At 41.1% G+C, this 15696-nt stretch overlaps 1 protein-coding gene across 1 annotated transcript in view; it reads right to left on the bottom strand.

Annotated features, from left to right (window-relative positions):
* Positions 1–387: 387 nt before the first annotated feature.
* STK10 (serine/threonine kinase 10) overlaps positions 388–15696 on the bottom strand; it is a 97050-nt gene continuing 81741 nt past the window's right edge. Inside the window, exons 11-19 of the mRNA XM_044454325.1 lie at positions 13189–13312; positions 11192–11371; positions 8792–8884; positions 8349–8478; positions 7568–7692; positions 6047–6235; positions 4616–4741; positions 3873–3986; positions 388–3498 (exon numbers count right to left, since the gene is read on the bottom strand). Of these exons, the coding sequence (XP_044310260.1) occupies positions 3358–3498; positions 3873–3986; positions 4616–4741; positions 6047–6235; positions 7568–7692; positions 8349–8478; positions 8792–8884; positions 11192–11371; positions 13189–13312 (1222 nt within the window). The 3' untranslated portion in view covers positions 388–3357. The remainder of the gene's footprint in view (positions 3499–3872; positions 3987–4615; positions 4742–6046; positions 6236–7567; positions 7693–8348; positions 8479–8791; positions 8885–11191; positions 11372–13188; positions 13313–15696) is intronic.

Raw genomic sequence — 15696 nt, 5'->3', positions numbered from 1 at the left:
ACCCTGCTTGAAAAGGATGACTTACCTGCCAAAGATATTGCATCAAAAGTAATTTCCACATGTAAACATTATAATCAAACTAAAGAATAAATGCCTGGGTAATTGCAGGAGGCCCTTTATCTGAGATACGTAAGCTAGCATAGTTCTGTAACTGGGTTATGGCTAAGTCACATACATGTAGGGTAAAGCGTTGTTTAGTTCAGCTCCTATCCCACTGTTCATGCTAAATAATTGCTAGTGTGAAAAGTGTGAATATAAAATAGAGTGACACTCAGAGATAGAAAGAAAGTTGATGGAAAGTGCAGCTCTTCTTCTCTACCAAAGAGTGTCACTCTTTAGCTGTTTTTGGCTGTCTATCAGCAGAGAATTAAAAACAGCACCAACTGGTTGCAGTTAATATCAAGAATTAATAGTTTATTACTAACTTAATTCAATACAGAAGTTCTCAGAGATTGTTTGGTTTAGAGCCCAAAACTTGCTGATGGGATGCTTTAAATTCTGAGGAGGAGGATCCTGGTATCAAACTGTATTACATCAAAGCAAAGTTTTCTGTACAAGTCAAAGTCAGCACTGCTGACCTCAAGCCATATGCAACACAGTTACACAGAGTAGCTCATGCACACACAGGGGTTCACTGTGGTATTATTATTTACATCATAGTGGTTATCCAAAAGGAGAAAAACTAAAAAAAAAAAGAATTTGCAAAGACCATACTGAAGTGCAGAAAAACATCACGTTATCCTAACAAACAAAAAGCTAGCTTTATACAGTTTAGCAAGCAGTTACTCAAAAGAGCCAACACCTCCTTGCCTTTAAAGGAGGACTGTGGGGTGGGGGGGGCAGGGAAGCTTCCTTGAAGCATTGTATGAGGTAACTATTGCACCTTTGTGAAGTTACAGCACCTCCTGGTAGTAGCTGAGACCAGACTGATAAAGAAACAAAGACACACAAACTCTGGACTGAACTAATTATCAGTAAAGGTTGGATTTCATGGCCAAAAGTGGGAAAGCATGTGAGGGTGCATGTAAGCACATACACATATGCAAGTAACATCAATTCAACTATCTGTAACATAAATGTGGAATAAAAGGGGCCTGTTAAGATTTGGAGAAAGTCTGGCTTCTCTTTGAATTCTGAGAAAACAGCAACTGGCTTTGTTTCCATTCCTCTTTAACTCACACACATGATCTCAACAAAGTATACCAATAGTCCAATAAGGGATTGAGGGGATTTCTAGTTGCACATTTTCTAGACTCCCAAATTTCTAGATTTCAGAGTTCCTTAAATAGACTTTTTGACCAGACAAGATTCGAGTTCTGACAATTTTAATGCAACCTTGCTCTGTACTCAGCCCTGCAGCAAGGCTGTCGCCTGCCAGCAGCCATGTATTTGCTGGGCCTCTATTTTTATTCCAGTGAGTTAACTATGAGCACAAAAATCATGCCATCAGCAACATCATTTTACCAGAGAATACATTAGAAAAAGAAAACAAAAGCAATTGCTAGAAAGGTCCTCACTTGTATACAGAAAGGAATATTGGACCATGCTTCCATTGTAATGCATAGCGCTTTGAGATCACACAATGAACTGTTTGGTACTTCATTCACATATAAATACAAATTACGCATTTACCACAAAGGGCTGACTGCTTGGATGGGAATTCGTGTGAGCTGCAACAAATATATATGCATGAGGAAATGCAAACTGGCCAAGTGGACAAGGTCTTTTATCTATTGAGATATATATTTTAATAAATCAAAACAGGGCAGAAAAACCATGTCTTTGGTAAAAAAAAAAACAGTCTTTGCAAGATGTAAGGCCTATGAAATGAAGAATAGCTTCAGTAGCTGAAACACGTAACATTCTATTCTACTACAAGCAGCTCCCTTCATGTGGACCCTTCTGATGCACTGCAGAACAATGGCAAAGGACTACAAATAAAAATTACCACAAATCAGTTCTCAGGCAGTTGCTTGTTTGTGTCAAAATCAGATCTACCCAATAAGTGCACCAAATAAATGTAACAGAAGACTAAGAAATCTCAAAGGAGGCACTTGCTGTTATATGAAAGTCACACACATGAGATGATGCAGAACAAAGTGCTTTTCACCTTACTTCGGCCAGCTGCAATCTTGCTGCCTCAGACATTCGCACTATTTGATTTACTGGAAAAGAACTCGTTAGCCCTTGCTATAACCTGAGCACATGTTTTCCCCTAGACCAACAGCAGCAGAAACAGAGCTAGGAGAGAGAAGACTTTGTTCACCATCAGAGGAAAAAGAAACTTTGCGTTACAACTGAAGAAGAAGCCAATCTGTATCAAAGACTGTCCTGAGGAGCAGAGAAACTGAGTTTGGCCCATTTTTAGACAGAATGCAGTATCAGTATCAGCAGGACTGATCTTGGATTCTATACCACAACAAGACTGGGAAGCCTTCACTTAGCTGGCTACATCTTTTCATTTCCTATCTCTTTAGTATCTGAAATTTCTGAGGATCTTTTCCAGGCTCATACATTTAAAATCACTTGTTTTGAGACAAGCATGGACGTGCAGCCATAGCAGCGGTGGGAATCTCCTCTTTCAAAAGGTCTACGAACCTCTGACTGCCTTACTCTTCAGTCCTGGACTTGGGACTTGTTTCAAGTGAAACAGCTGCAACTGTGTTTCACATTTTGGTACCTCTATTCCATACTCGAGAAAGGGCAGAAGTTGTCTCACAGGTAACTGAGTCACTTCAACACAAGATGAGGAGTAGATGCCTTTCAAAGGAAAAGAAGCCATTTGCTTCACTAACAGAGACTGGGGCAACGATAAAGGTAGGCAATTTTTTCATTGTCTTCTGTAAGGCTGTCACAACTGAACCGCTTGTGAGTGGAGGTGGCCAAGCGTCCAGCCATTAAGGCAAAGATCATGATGTTAAGTGGAAGTACTGACCCATTACACTGGGACGAGGAGGGTAGCAGTTTGGACAATTGAACAGGCAAGCCAGCCTATCAGCAGCATTCAGCAATCACTGAACATCTCTTAGGTCCCCTACAGTAGGCAGTAAAAACAGAAAACACTGGAGTGGCTGGATGGCAGCTACAGCAGGCAGCATGAACTCTGCACAGAGCCCCTTTTGGTCTTTGACTTGAAGCTCATTCAGAGCTCTCCTAGTGCCATCAGTCAGCACCTGCCATGGCCACCTCCATGTGAAACTGTCTCATTGCCAGTGGAGAAGACCTCAGGCCACACGGGTTGCCTCTCCCATAGACGAAGAGGAAATGCTGACCAGAGTTGTCAAAGAAAGGAAGGGAGCAGTTCTCTGCTGACTTCCTCTCAGTATTACTAGCACCTTGTCTACTAAAATCCAAGGGTTATGAAGCCTCTGCAGAGCTGAATGGGACAAATTTGGCAGGCTTGTTTGGTGATGCTGGAGACTGGCTGTCAGCTTCCTCGCTGAGCCTGAAGAACATCTCCTGTTCTCGTTTCTTCTGATTCAGTTCATCTTCCAATGCCTGATGCAAAAACAGAAAAGAAACAGCAGCTCATTTAAGGTGATGCTTCAAGCTGTAATAATTTGGCTGCTATCAGACACCTGGCTCTCTGCCAGATTACATGCAGAAGCAGTTGTTAAAAGGAAAATGTATCTAAGGGGGGTGCTCAAATGCTCCAATTCAAGCTCACTTGCAGAAATTCAGATACAAGTTTTCCCAATTCAATCCCCCCTTCCTATTCCAAATTATGGAGGCTGTTCGAGTTAGCAGTTTATTAAACAGATGAAGTGTGGTACCATATTTAATATGAAAACTGATCCAAAATTCAAAAGTTCAACACCAAATCTCAAATTTCAAATGTCTCTGAAGTTTTAATCCAACTTTTTAGCTGTCACCTTTTTCCGTGGCCTCAGCTTTTCTCGCCAGTCCTTCAAAGTTAGATTGTGGTTTTCATCCAAGGCCTTCAGCTTCTGAGTCTCATGTTCAACCAGAAGATGACACTTCTCATTCTATATTGATTTAAGGCAATATTGGGGGAGGGGAGAGAAGAGGTATTAGAAAGCTTCTGGAGGGCAAAAAGCTGATATAAAACCCACCATCCCTGCTGCCCTGTAAGCCCTATAAGTCAAGCTGTAAACCATGCATTGCTTTCTAGGAAGAGGAGGGCACAAGATGGAAACTCAGTTTTCAAACACAACAAAGGCCTTTCTCGTTCTATGTTCAATTCCTGAGATTTCATGCATCTGTTAATTCAGAAATAGTGAGTGTAGTGATTAGAAGGTTAGGCATGAACCTGGGAGATCAAGGTTCATATCTTTGGCCAGCCATGAAGCTCACTGGTTGGCTTTGGGAAAGTCACTTCTTCAGACTAACATATCTCAACAAGATATTTAAGCAACATATCTAAAAGGGTTGCTTGTTAGGATTAAATGGGATAACCACCATGTACAATATTTTTTGCTCTTTGGAGGAAGGATAAAGTACAAATACCCCAACATGTCACCATTTAAAAAAGAAAGGGATTCTTTTCCATTTCTGTGTTATTGCTGGACTGTGTAACCCAGCTTTTCAGAATGGACAAAGAGCTCTGCATCGGTCAAGTTCATGGCATGGCCTGCCCCTCCTTCTGTGAAGTTACCTGCAACTGTTGAAGCTCAGTCATGTTGCTCTCACACTGAGCACTCATATCCTTCACTTGCATTTCATGTTTCTGCTGCTGTTGCAGCCGCTCAGCTTTCTGCCTCTTCTCTTCCTGCTGTGCAAACTGTGACAGAAGGAAGACCCGTTATTATCAGACTATGTTCACAGGTGTTTAAAATGGCTTCTTACAGGATTATGTGTACTAGGTGATGATTTATGGGACTGTTTAATGTGATTAAAAAATTAAAAATAGGTTCCTGCTTCTTTTCTTTTCGCTCCAGAACTTAAAATACTGCATAGCTACACATGGAGAGGCACCAACATGGGAGAACATTTCTTTTAATTGACACTTTTTAAAACATCAGCATCTGTACTAACAGTCGTGTCCTCAAACCCATGTACACCCTTGAAAGTAGTTTGTATGAACTCTACTGACCTACCAGTGAGGGTTGATTTTGCTGTACCTTATATTAGCTGTACCACATTTGCCAGAGTGGTAGGGGACTGGAACTATGACTCCCCTACCCCTTTCAGAGAAACATAAAGATGTTAGAGAGAAAGTCACCCTGGGTTTCCCATTGCTGGAAAACTCCTCCTGGTGGTAGCTTGCACTTTATTTGGCACTGGAGCTTAAATGTCAGTGTTATGGGATGAAAGTAAATACAGTGGTACCTTGGCTCATGAACTTAATCTGTTTCAGGATTCTGGTTGTGACTCAAATTGGTCATGAGCCAAGTAAAATTTCCCTATAAGGTTCAATGTAAATAAGGTTAATCCATTCTGTAACCATTTTTTTAATCAGAAAAATGTGAAGCAAAGTGACAAAGAACAACAAAGATCGTGGCCATCTCCTCCTCCCACCCCGAGCACGAGTGCGGCCATCATCCCGGTGTGCTGGGGGTGGGGAGACAGGCACAAACACGGGCGTACTGGGGGGGAGAGATAGGCGCGTTCGTGCTGGGGGTGGTGAGATGGCCAAGATCGTGGTTGCACTCGTGCAGGAAAGACGGGCGCAATCATAGACATGCTTGTGCAGGAAAGATGGGCCATCTCAGCCATCTCCCCCCACCCAGCACAATCGCAGCCATCTCCCCACTTGGGGGGGTGAGGAGATGGCCGCGATTGCAATCACCACCCAATGCGGAGTTCACAACCTGAGTCAAAATTTTTATGAAATATTTGTTCACAACCTGATTTGGTCGTGAACTGAGGCATTCGTGAACCAAGGCACCACTGTAAATATATTTCAACAGCCTGGGTCTACTGACTTCCAGCAATGCAAGTTGTCCAATAAGGGAGAATCTAAGTACATTTTATCATCCTTTCCATCAAGAGGCACCCCTCTCAGAGGATTTTGGTTAATGCAATGTGTGCTCCAAAATCAAATCATTTCAATAAGCTTGCTACCTGGTCCCTCAAGAAACATCACCTGTTTGATCTTCTCTCTCTGTTCAGAGGCACTTCCACTGGAGTTAATATGAAGACTCTTCTTATACATGGCCATGCGTGTCTTCCCTTCACTCCTCTGGATTTTGGGTAGACGGGCTTTCTCTTGCTGTTGCCGAATTTTCAGCTGCTCCATCATTCTCTGGTTATACCGCTGCATTTGCTCACGCTCCTGGAATAGCCATGGTCATGGGGAAAAGATTTGTCAATAACAAGACATTCTGTCACTGTCAAAAGTTATTGTGGCCAGCTACAAAGGTAGGGATGGAGAAGCAGGTACAGAAGAAGGTAGAGAAAGCTGATGTGAACAGGTTTGAAGGAAAAAAGACAACACAAGCAGTTTTATGAAGGCTTCCTCTATAATCACAGGCAGCACGATGACAACTATAGGCTAATTTAAGCACTGTGGCCAACATGGAAAACTGGCAAATAACAGTTCCACAAAGTGGCAGTTTGTGGAGGTCATACTCTTTAAAGCTACTTATTTGCACAGATATTGACTATGTTGGTGGTTCTTAGGAATGTCTGGTGATGACCTGAAATCTATGCAAATAACCATAAGGTTATTTTTTTTCTTGGAAGCCTGAGATCAGAATCTTGTCACTGTCTTTTAGCTAACTGGTTCACTATTCTTAGAATTTTGTGTTCTTAACCGAAGTGATCTTAACTGGCTGTGCTTGTTGCCTTAAAGTATCCACCATCCCTCCTGTTCATGCAAAATCTACACACACTGTAGAGAAGGAACCCTAAACAACGATGCTGCAGTAGCCTAATAATCCTTCATGGTATCTAAGATGCAGATGTGGACAAGATCAAGTATATCAGTCAAGCTTTCTTTGCATTGTGGCTTACCTGCTGTAAATTGATTGTTTTCCTTCTCTTAATGAATTCTATTTTGCCTATAAGCATCTGTTCAAAATGCCTATGGTTAAGCCAATTTTAGGTTGCCCCCAGTTCAACAAATGTCAGGTTTGCTTTGTTCATTCTCAAATAATGGAGTGGCTCCCTTCAGAAAAGTCTAGCATTGTACAACATCAAGGCCTGCTTCTCCACTTTCTGCGCTCATATTGTTTGTAGAGAGGTACTTCAAAGATGGCAATGGATGCTGCCTATCTGTTTCAAACCAGAATAGCCTTCCCCAGCCTAGTGCTTTCCAGATGTTCTGGACTAACATTCACAGCATTCCTGATCATTGGTTTGGGTAGCTGGAATTAAAGTTCAAAACAACAAGAAGGCCCATGCTGAGCTTAGAGCATTAACCTGTTTTTCCAAAATCGATAGCAAGTCAATCACAGTGTCTGACAGCACAATATTTTCCACAGTATTCTGCCACTTGGGCTCTGAGAAACTACCCATTCGACTTTCAGTTTTCACTATGTCTCAGCAACCATATCAAACTAACATGCAAGCAGATCAGTTTGTTGGACAGTCACTTTGCAGCAATTCTGCATGCTGCTCATCTCCAGGAAGAACTAAAGAGACAGAAACATTTAAGATGTACAACCTTCTCATGTTTTCGGAGCAGCTCATGTCTCTGGAGAAAATACTGATCTTTTAGCTGCTGTTTAATAAGCTGATGTTTCTCCTGTAAGTGGTGCTCTTCTAGTTCCCAGATAGTGGCTTCCCGGTCTGTGAAAGATGAAACATAAATGATACATGGTTATTAAACCCTTATCTAGAAATGGGGAAAATGTTTCAATTGCAATTTGCCAGGAAGAGAAAGAAAGAGGCTCAGTTCCCCATGTCCCTTTGGTTTTTATTGTATGTGCTCATGGCACTGCTGATGTCTATTTAAAAGATGAAATAAAAATACTGAAGGGGCAGGTTTTGCAGTGTGGGGAAAGGTGCTACAGGAGGCAATAAAGGAGGACAGGTAAGGGACAAAAAGCAGAGCAAAGAATGTTTAGAGACTGCAGAGTTTGTTAGATTCAAATGCAGTACAGCCAACAGTCACAAGTGGTGATAACTCCAGTCCAGTCAAGCCTGGAGCACCACAGATGCTCAACAAGCTCTGTACATTTGGGGTTTCAAGGCTGCAAGTTGCTGGAGAATTGTAACTTAGAACTGCTTGGATGAGTTCCCAAAAACCAATTTCAAGATTATATTTGCACTCTGGAGCATGTGAACAGGACATGGCATGTTTTTCATCACCATGAGGCTCTTTATAATTAGGACAGTGGAGGAAAATACTAATTGATAATGAAAGCAGGTTCTTCCATATTTGCTTTCTCCCTGCTAACTTCTTTCGAGGGTATATAAACTGCAAATATCCCCAACACTTTTACCTCTCATAAGCTGCTGTTTTTTGTTGAGGCACTCCCGTTCCTTGTCACAGATCTCCTTCCGATTTTGGGCTGTAATATTCTTTATGGCCTGTTCCATGTCTTCGGTCTGCTTGGCATCAAACTCATGCTCCTGGAAGGAGATAATAGCAAAGTGAACATGCTTCTTGGTATATTACAGGGATGGCCAGACTTGCTCAGCAGAAGAGCCACATATAGTAAGTATCAGATGTTTGAGAGCTGCAAGCAGCAAGTGGCCTCTCATGGGCACCCACAGGCAGCTAGCTGCAAGCCACAAAATAATTCAAAGAGCAACATGCAGTTTCTGAACCTCGGTATGGTCACTCATGGTATATTATGTGTTGCATCTTCTTTTGAAACAAAGGGAATCCAAACCCTTTGGATTAAATGCCATACCCTTGCCCTACTGTATCTCTAGAGCTCACCATAACATCCTTCTTTCGTGCAAACTCATCCATTTTAATCTTCATGGTCTCCTTGCGCTGCTGTCGTGGGAGTTTTTCAATCTCAATCTTGAGCTTAAGAAGAACAATAGACAAAACAACTTATTTTTAGATGTTCCGTGTGGTCAAATTTCTTGAAATGACAGGGCAGAAGATACTTCTCATATTGACTGCATCATTTAGTGGTTGGAAAGAATACTCTTAAAGAAATTAATGACACTGGAGAATTCAGGAATGACCTCCATTCTTTTCTGACTCATCCTCAATCCTCTGCCCATTATGCCTCACTTGAAGGAAGGACCTCTCAACGTGCAACATTTAGGCATGTTTGGCTTTCCAGAAAGCCTACCTGACTGGCCTCCTCAAAGCAAGGGACTGAGAGCTCTGCAGACTTGTTGGGCGCATGAGTGGGTGGGTGAACAGCACGGGGGAGGAGCTGCAGCACCACTGTCACCTTGGGTGTGGGGGGAACATTTTGGCACATGCAGAATTTGCTGCTCAAGACCGCCACCCCACTTGTCCATCCACCCAAGAAACGTGCCTGATTCACTCCACTGAATTCTGTGGGGTTTGCTCGCAGGTTAAATGGTAAAAGATCACAGCCTTAATTGTCCTTTTCCCCTCACTCATATTCCTTCTTTTCTATTCCTTATATTTTCTGCCCCAACAAGTCCTTCTGCATTAATCCCCCTTCCCCTTCCACAGATTTCTTTGCCTCTGTTCTGTCTGTGTCTAGAACAGAAAGTGACAGCAGAAAGATAATTTTCAAACTGGCTGTTTCATATATTCCCAAGAAATAGGTAGCATGTCAACAAATAATCTCTGACTGCTTCTGAGTAACATAGACTTGGAATAGCAGAAATATGCACAGGCTTGACATTTTATGTGAATGTTTATCTTGTCCCCCTGATTTGAATACTAACATAACTATCTTTAAGTCAGCGTAGCTCAACAGCAACTAATTCTCTGCCATCTGAAACATAATGATTAGAAACACAAGACTTGGCTTTTTTGATTGTAGCCCCAAATGATGGTTTTTCTTCCCCAGAGTAACCCTGCTGACTTCTTCAGTCCTTTCTGAAGGAAAGCAGAGCGGAGCCGGCTGGTGCCGGAGGTCAGACTAGATGGCCCGGGAAACCCCTTCTGACTTGCTCTGTTTCTATGTTTCTGTTCAGCAACAAACTCACAATATTACAAATGGGGGATTGGATTGTGGTAACTTCCTTCCTCTACTTTCTTCTTCTATGTTTGACTGTATTTTGACTAATTGTAATTATTTATTTCTTGGACAATGTTTGCTGTCTTGAGCCAAGATCCTCTCGTTGTATTTATATAGTATTTTTACTCTATTATATTACATAGTTTTAGTTATTATTATCTATTTTTAATCTATATTGTCTATTTTTATCTGTGTTATTGTTTACGATTGCGCTGTGAGCCACCCAGAGAGCCTTCTGGCTATGGGGTGGCATACAAATGCAATTAATTAATTAAATAGGATTTAAACCAGGAACCTCCTGATTTGCAGTGTAGTCTGTTAGCCACTAGTGGGCCCAGCCCAAGGATTTTTAGAACCTGAGCTGGAAAAGATGCTGTGGGAATGTCCCCATTGTCACAGGGCTGCTCTTATCTTGTGTCCCCTTTACCTTGACCCTTGCCACATCAGCTCTGTGGAGAGCTGTGCAGCCAGAGAAGCAGCTGGGGGACTCTTGCCAGTGTTAGTGGGGTTCTTGCAGGATTTGGGTGGCGCTCTGACAGGAGATCCAAGGCTGTTTCTTCTGGATGCGTGCAAAGAGGGAAAGAGGGTGAACAGCTGCTGTAGAGAGCCCCACTGGCTAGTTTCACGCTGCGGCAAATGCCATATAGTGGAAAGAGGGGCAATGTGGCTCTCACCAGTACCTGTTAGAGGTGTTGGAAGCAAGGGCGTGCAGCAATTCTTGACTCCTCCCATTCTTCCACCTGATGCAGGCTCCTCAGCCTGTTTCATGGTGGGTTTGCCTTGGCTAATACACTGTACAAACTCTTCATACTCCCTGGTCTTCTCTTCCCTTGATTTCGCTGCTCCATGTTTCCATTTCTTTCTTTCATAGACCCCTTTTCTGTGTTTCCTAACACGTCTCTTCCCAGCATTCTTTCTTCCTTAAGTCTTCTTTTGTCTTCATCACAGGCTTCTCTCTTGCTCTTCCTGTATGTGCTGCTTATTCTTTTCAGCAGCCCCAAATCTGGACTTTCTTTCCTAAAACTCCCTTCTCCTGAACAGCTTTTCTATGATATGACACCATCTCAGCCAGCAAAATGTCTGAGTGCTTTCAAATAAGCCAAAAACCTAAATTAATTCCAGAATTACATTATGCAAAAATCTGGCCCACCACCAGACTTTACCTCCTTCTTCTTCTGCTTTAACTGCTCTTGAAATTTTGTACGATCTCGTTCTTGCTCAGCACGGATACGTTTAGTCTCTTCACGTCGGTGCACTGAGTGCTCTTGCTCCATCTTTTCAATCTGTTGCTTCTGCTGACGCTCCAAATTTTCTAATTCCGTGTCATAGAATTTCTTCTTTGCCTATAAAAGACCAAAAAGAATAGTCAGATTTATTATGCTCACCCAAGTGCCTTAAATAAACAAGTATTTATCAATTATCAGCATAAAGCATGAAGAAACACTTCTGGGCATAACAAACTGATTTTGCCTGAAATTTCTTTCAAACATATCCAAATCTTAATATGAGACTCCATCTCTGCACATTACCAGTTCTGAAAAAGTTATAGGAGCAACTCTTCTCATAAGGGCCCTCCCACCTTTTGTAATAATCAGGAGATAATCTGGTTAGGACCCCCTACAATATAGGAGGCGAAGACTAGCAGAAATAGACGACAGTGCTGACTTAGTAGTGGCTTATCCCATTGAATTATTGCTCAGGGTGACCTGCCTAGCTTCTCCAGAAGTAGTGCTTGCCAAGCATTATGTAGAAGTGGAGAAATGATGAAATGAGACTGTGATTATTATGATGCATATACAGAAATGTCAGTTAGCTTTGCAAAAATATTAATTTAGGAAAAAATTAATTGCATTTGTAATTGACACTGTTTATTTGGATTCTTCCCTTTCTGATTTTTTTTTTTTTTTTTTTTGATTCCATGTAGGCTGCTTGTGACAATCAGTCTGAATGGAAAAGAACACTATACAAGTACAAGCAGGATTAGCCTTCTAATCTCACATAAACCAGGCAGAAAGAAAGCAGATTGTGGAGTTCATTTATGTCACTAATTGCTTCCTGCCACACACTTGGAATTCCAACGCAGCATTGCCTTCTTTCCGACATTTAACAATGGATTTGCCTAGAGGACCTTAGCTGGTGCAATGCAAAAAGATGTGAGGGTTGTATTTGTTTCATATGCTGGTTTCAACAGGCACAGAATGGGAGTAAATTCTCTCCTGTGTTTTAGTCATGGCAGCAGACAAATCAGTATCTATTACAGATACAACCAATAAACTGATTCAAGTGAACCACTGGCTGAAGGAATGCCCAGTAACAGAACACTCTACCTTTAATAAATGCTTCTACTGAACCACTCAACCAGGTTAAAAGAATTATTTTTCCTTTCCATCCTAGGGTGCCTATGTTGCCATTTACACTTCCTATATTACCATTCAGAACTTCTTGCTGAGGGAGATTAACTTAGAGAAGGTCCAAAACTGGAAACAATTTTTCAAGCAACTAATTACAATAGGGTTCAGTCAGAACAAAAATGCATTGTGTAGATTATACATCAAATAGCAACAGCTACTGATTTCCACTTTATTTATTTATTAGATCTCTATCCTGTCTTTTTTCCTACAAGGAACTCAAGGTGGCTTACATAACCCCCTCTCCATTTTATCCTCACAACAACCCTGTGAAGTAGGTTAGGCTAAGAGTCAGTGACTCAAAAGCACCCAGTGAGTTTTGTGGCCAAGTGGAGACTAGAACCTGGAACAACCAGATCCCTGCCCAAAACTCTAGCAACTACCCTACACTGGCTCTTTCAAAGAATATCGGCTGCTGTCCAAAGTTCCCCTAAAGAGAATATGTAGGCTATGTTGTTGGAGATGCTTTTCAGCTGTGTGGCAGGCAGAGTTACTACTAGCTTTTATGGAGCTGTATTAGAAGTTAACTGGAGGCAGCCTACTAACTTGGTTACCCCATTTTTTTTCAACTTCTGTTCTTCTCACTTGGTCCTTTCCAACACCCATGCCTCAACATAAAAAGGTGACTGGCATTCTGTCTAGCCTGGCTAACGTGTACATGTTTTGTAATCTTTCCTCTCCTCTGGTTGACTCCTGCTAAAACCACTGGAATAAAAGGGAGGGAAAATAATTCAGTTCCTTTTCCCACATACATTCATTTCCTGTTCAAAGCGCTTCAGCATTTGCTCCAGCTGCATCTGATGCTTGATACTCAGCTGGGTCTGGTTCCGGTGCTCCTCTTTCTGAAGCAGACGCAGCTCACGCAGCTCCTGGCGCCTGCAAGGTTAAAGCAAAGTGAGAGTGTTCAGGAACCAGCTTACTTTGTACAGCCCAGCTGCACGAGATCTACGATTTCTCTATTACCCAAGTAGAAGTAGTCTTAATCATCCTACAATTTTGATCTGGGTAATTAGTAAAATAAACTCTATTCCTGTTCTTGTTAAGTTCAGAAATGTGCTGTTTTTCAGAAATAATTCATTTTTGTAGATATATAGAATTTGGACACCATCCACACCCTCAGCAAATATAAGACCTCTGTAGAGAATGTCTATCCTGATCTTGAGGAACAGGGAGCTACCCACCACTAGGAAAAATAGGACCTGCACTGTTAATGTATCTCTAATAAAAACAGGATAATTTTCTATTGCATTATGCTGCAAATTCAAATAGTGCTAGCAGAGTTCTACTGTACAGGTGTTTCAGTTGCACAAGTCTTTGCACAGAATGTGTGCTCTTAGAACACACATCCACTCCCAGAAGTGACTGTGTAACTGCTTGCACAGATAGCTGTGCAAGTGAAACTTCAGTTGAATTCTTCCATTATGCATAGTTTGGAACCTAATTTCTGCTAGCATGGCATCACTTGTGGAAGCAAAATTACACACCTGGATACTACCCATAAATTCTTTATGCTGTCATTGTTTTGTTTTATATTGCAGTGGTGAAAATCTAATTGTGGGCCTTTTTTAAAGTGCAGCTTTCCCAGAGTTTTCCCGAAGTCACCCACTCTTATGACTCCATATGGAAATACAGTTCTTTATGAAAACTCTAGGTCTTTACGTTTGAGAGAGATACAGAGCAGTGCCTTCCTCTGAGATATGGTCTCTTAAGAACTACATCTCCCAGGGCTCCTTAGTTCATGTTAGCATTATTTCCTAAACTTGCAAGGCCCCATTTCTGTTACTAAATTTACATGCCTCAGAAGGCCTTGAAAAAAAGGCTGTAAAATTTACAGACCCCAGAAGCAAAAATATTATTTTTATAGTATGTGTGTAAATAATCTATCCTTAATTTTCAAGTTTATATGCCCATCTGAGATTTAGTAGTAGTGGTGGTGGTAGAACTGGAATTGACGGAAGAATGCCATCATTCCAAATTCCTGCCTTTCCAGTTTAGCAAAGGTGACTTGATGTACTAAGTCGAGGTATAGCTAGCTATGTGGGCATTTATGCCACTGAAACATAGTCATCAAAGTACTTCAGAATTCTGGACATTTATAGAATAGTTCTATACATTTTCTGAACTAGAAATTATCAGTTCATATACATGCTTCATGATTTTTTTTGTTGGAATAAACAATTGGTGTATGTAATTTTTCACTTTGTTCTAGAGGAGGTGCAGGGGTTCCAATCCAGATCATGCACTTCGCTCGAAGGGTAGGGGCTTTTACCCTTTTCCTCTTGCTAGAAGTCTTGTGCAGCTTAGGACTGTGCCCGATACTGATTCGTAAAGACAACTATTTTAAAATAGAAATTGCAGGTGTACCCCAGGTCTGGACAGATTCCATGTTGGGAAGAAAAGGGTTAAAGCCCCTGTACCCCACACTAGGATTCCCATCTGGATGGAACTCTCTTCACCTACTTTACAGTAAAATTTTTAAAAGACATTGCTGCTGGCTTCATTATTAATCATATTTCTCCTTTCTTTTTCCACTGAGTTTTTAATGTTAGGTTCAAGTTTGCCTGAGCAAAGTTTTTTTGCCTTGTCAGTACATAATCAAATTAAATTAACAAAACATTAAATTATATGAGAATGGCATTGTTTGCCATGTTTTCCTATGATCTGTAGATGTAGAATGGTAACTTAACTTGCTTGAAAGCTTCAGTTTCTGATAACTGCAGGTTATTGCATTCAGGTATTTTTCTTCCTACACTTACAAAAAATCCCCTTCAGAATGGTACCTTATAGCAAGGTCTTAAATAAGCACAGCAAATGATACCAATTTGCTAAATCCTTATTTACAAACATCATCAATTGCCAAACAACAACAATCCACTGCAAAAATAACAAATATTATTCTGGTAACTTTTAAGACTAACGGATTTATTATGGCATATGCTTTTATGGACTTAGTTGTAACTTCATTAGTCTTTTTATTGCTTTTATGACAGTTAATATGCTCCTCCATAGTCCCAGTGGGCAATAGAGTTAGGGCTTTTTTCCCCCTCTCCACAGTCACATTTTCTATTCTTTTCCTCCCTTTTGTTTCTCTAAGTTCATGATGTGTTGTTTTGTATTGTTTTAATAACTGAGGTTTCATTATTGTACTATTGTAATTTTATATTGTGCAAGCCATCCTGAGCGCTAGTTGGAAGGACAGGATATGTTTGAAATAGAGAGAGGAGAATCATATAATAGTTTTATACATCTGCCATACTTTA

Source organism: Varanus komodoensis, unplaced genomic scaffold (genome assembly GCF_004798865.1).
Source record: "Varanus komodoensis strain SLA01 unplaced genomic scaffold, ASM479886v1 scaffold7_3, whole genome shotgun sequence".
NCBI lineage: Eukaryota > Metazoa > Chordata > Lepidosauria > Squamata > Varanidae > Varanus > Varanus komodoensis.
The sequence above is the reverse complement of the archived record's forward strand: the minus strand, read 5'-3'. Positions and strand labels throughout refer to the sequence as shown.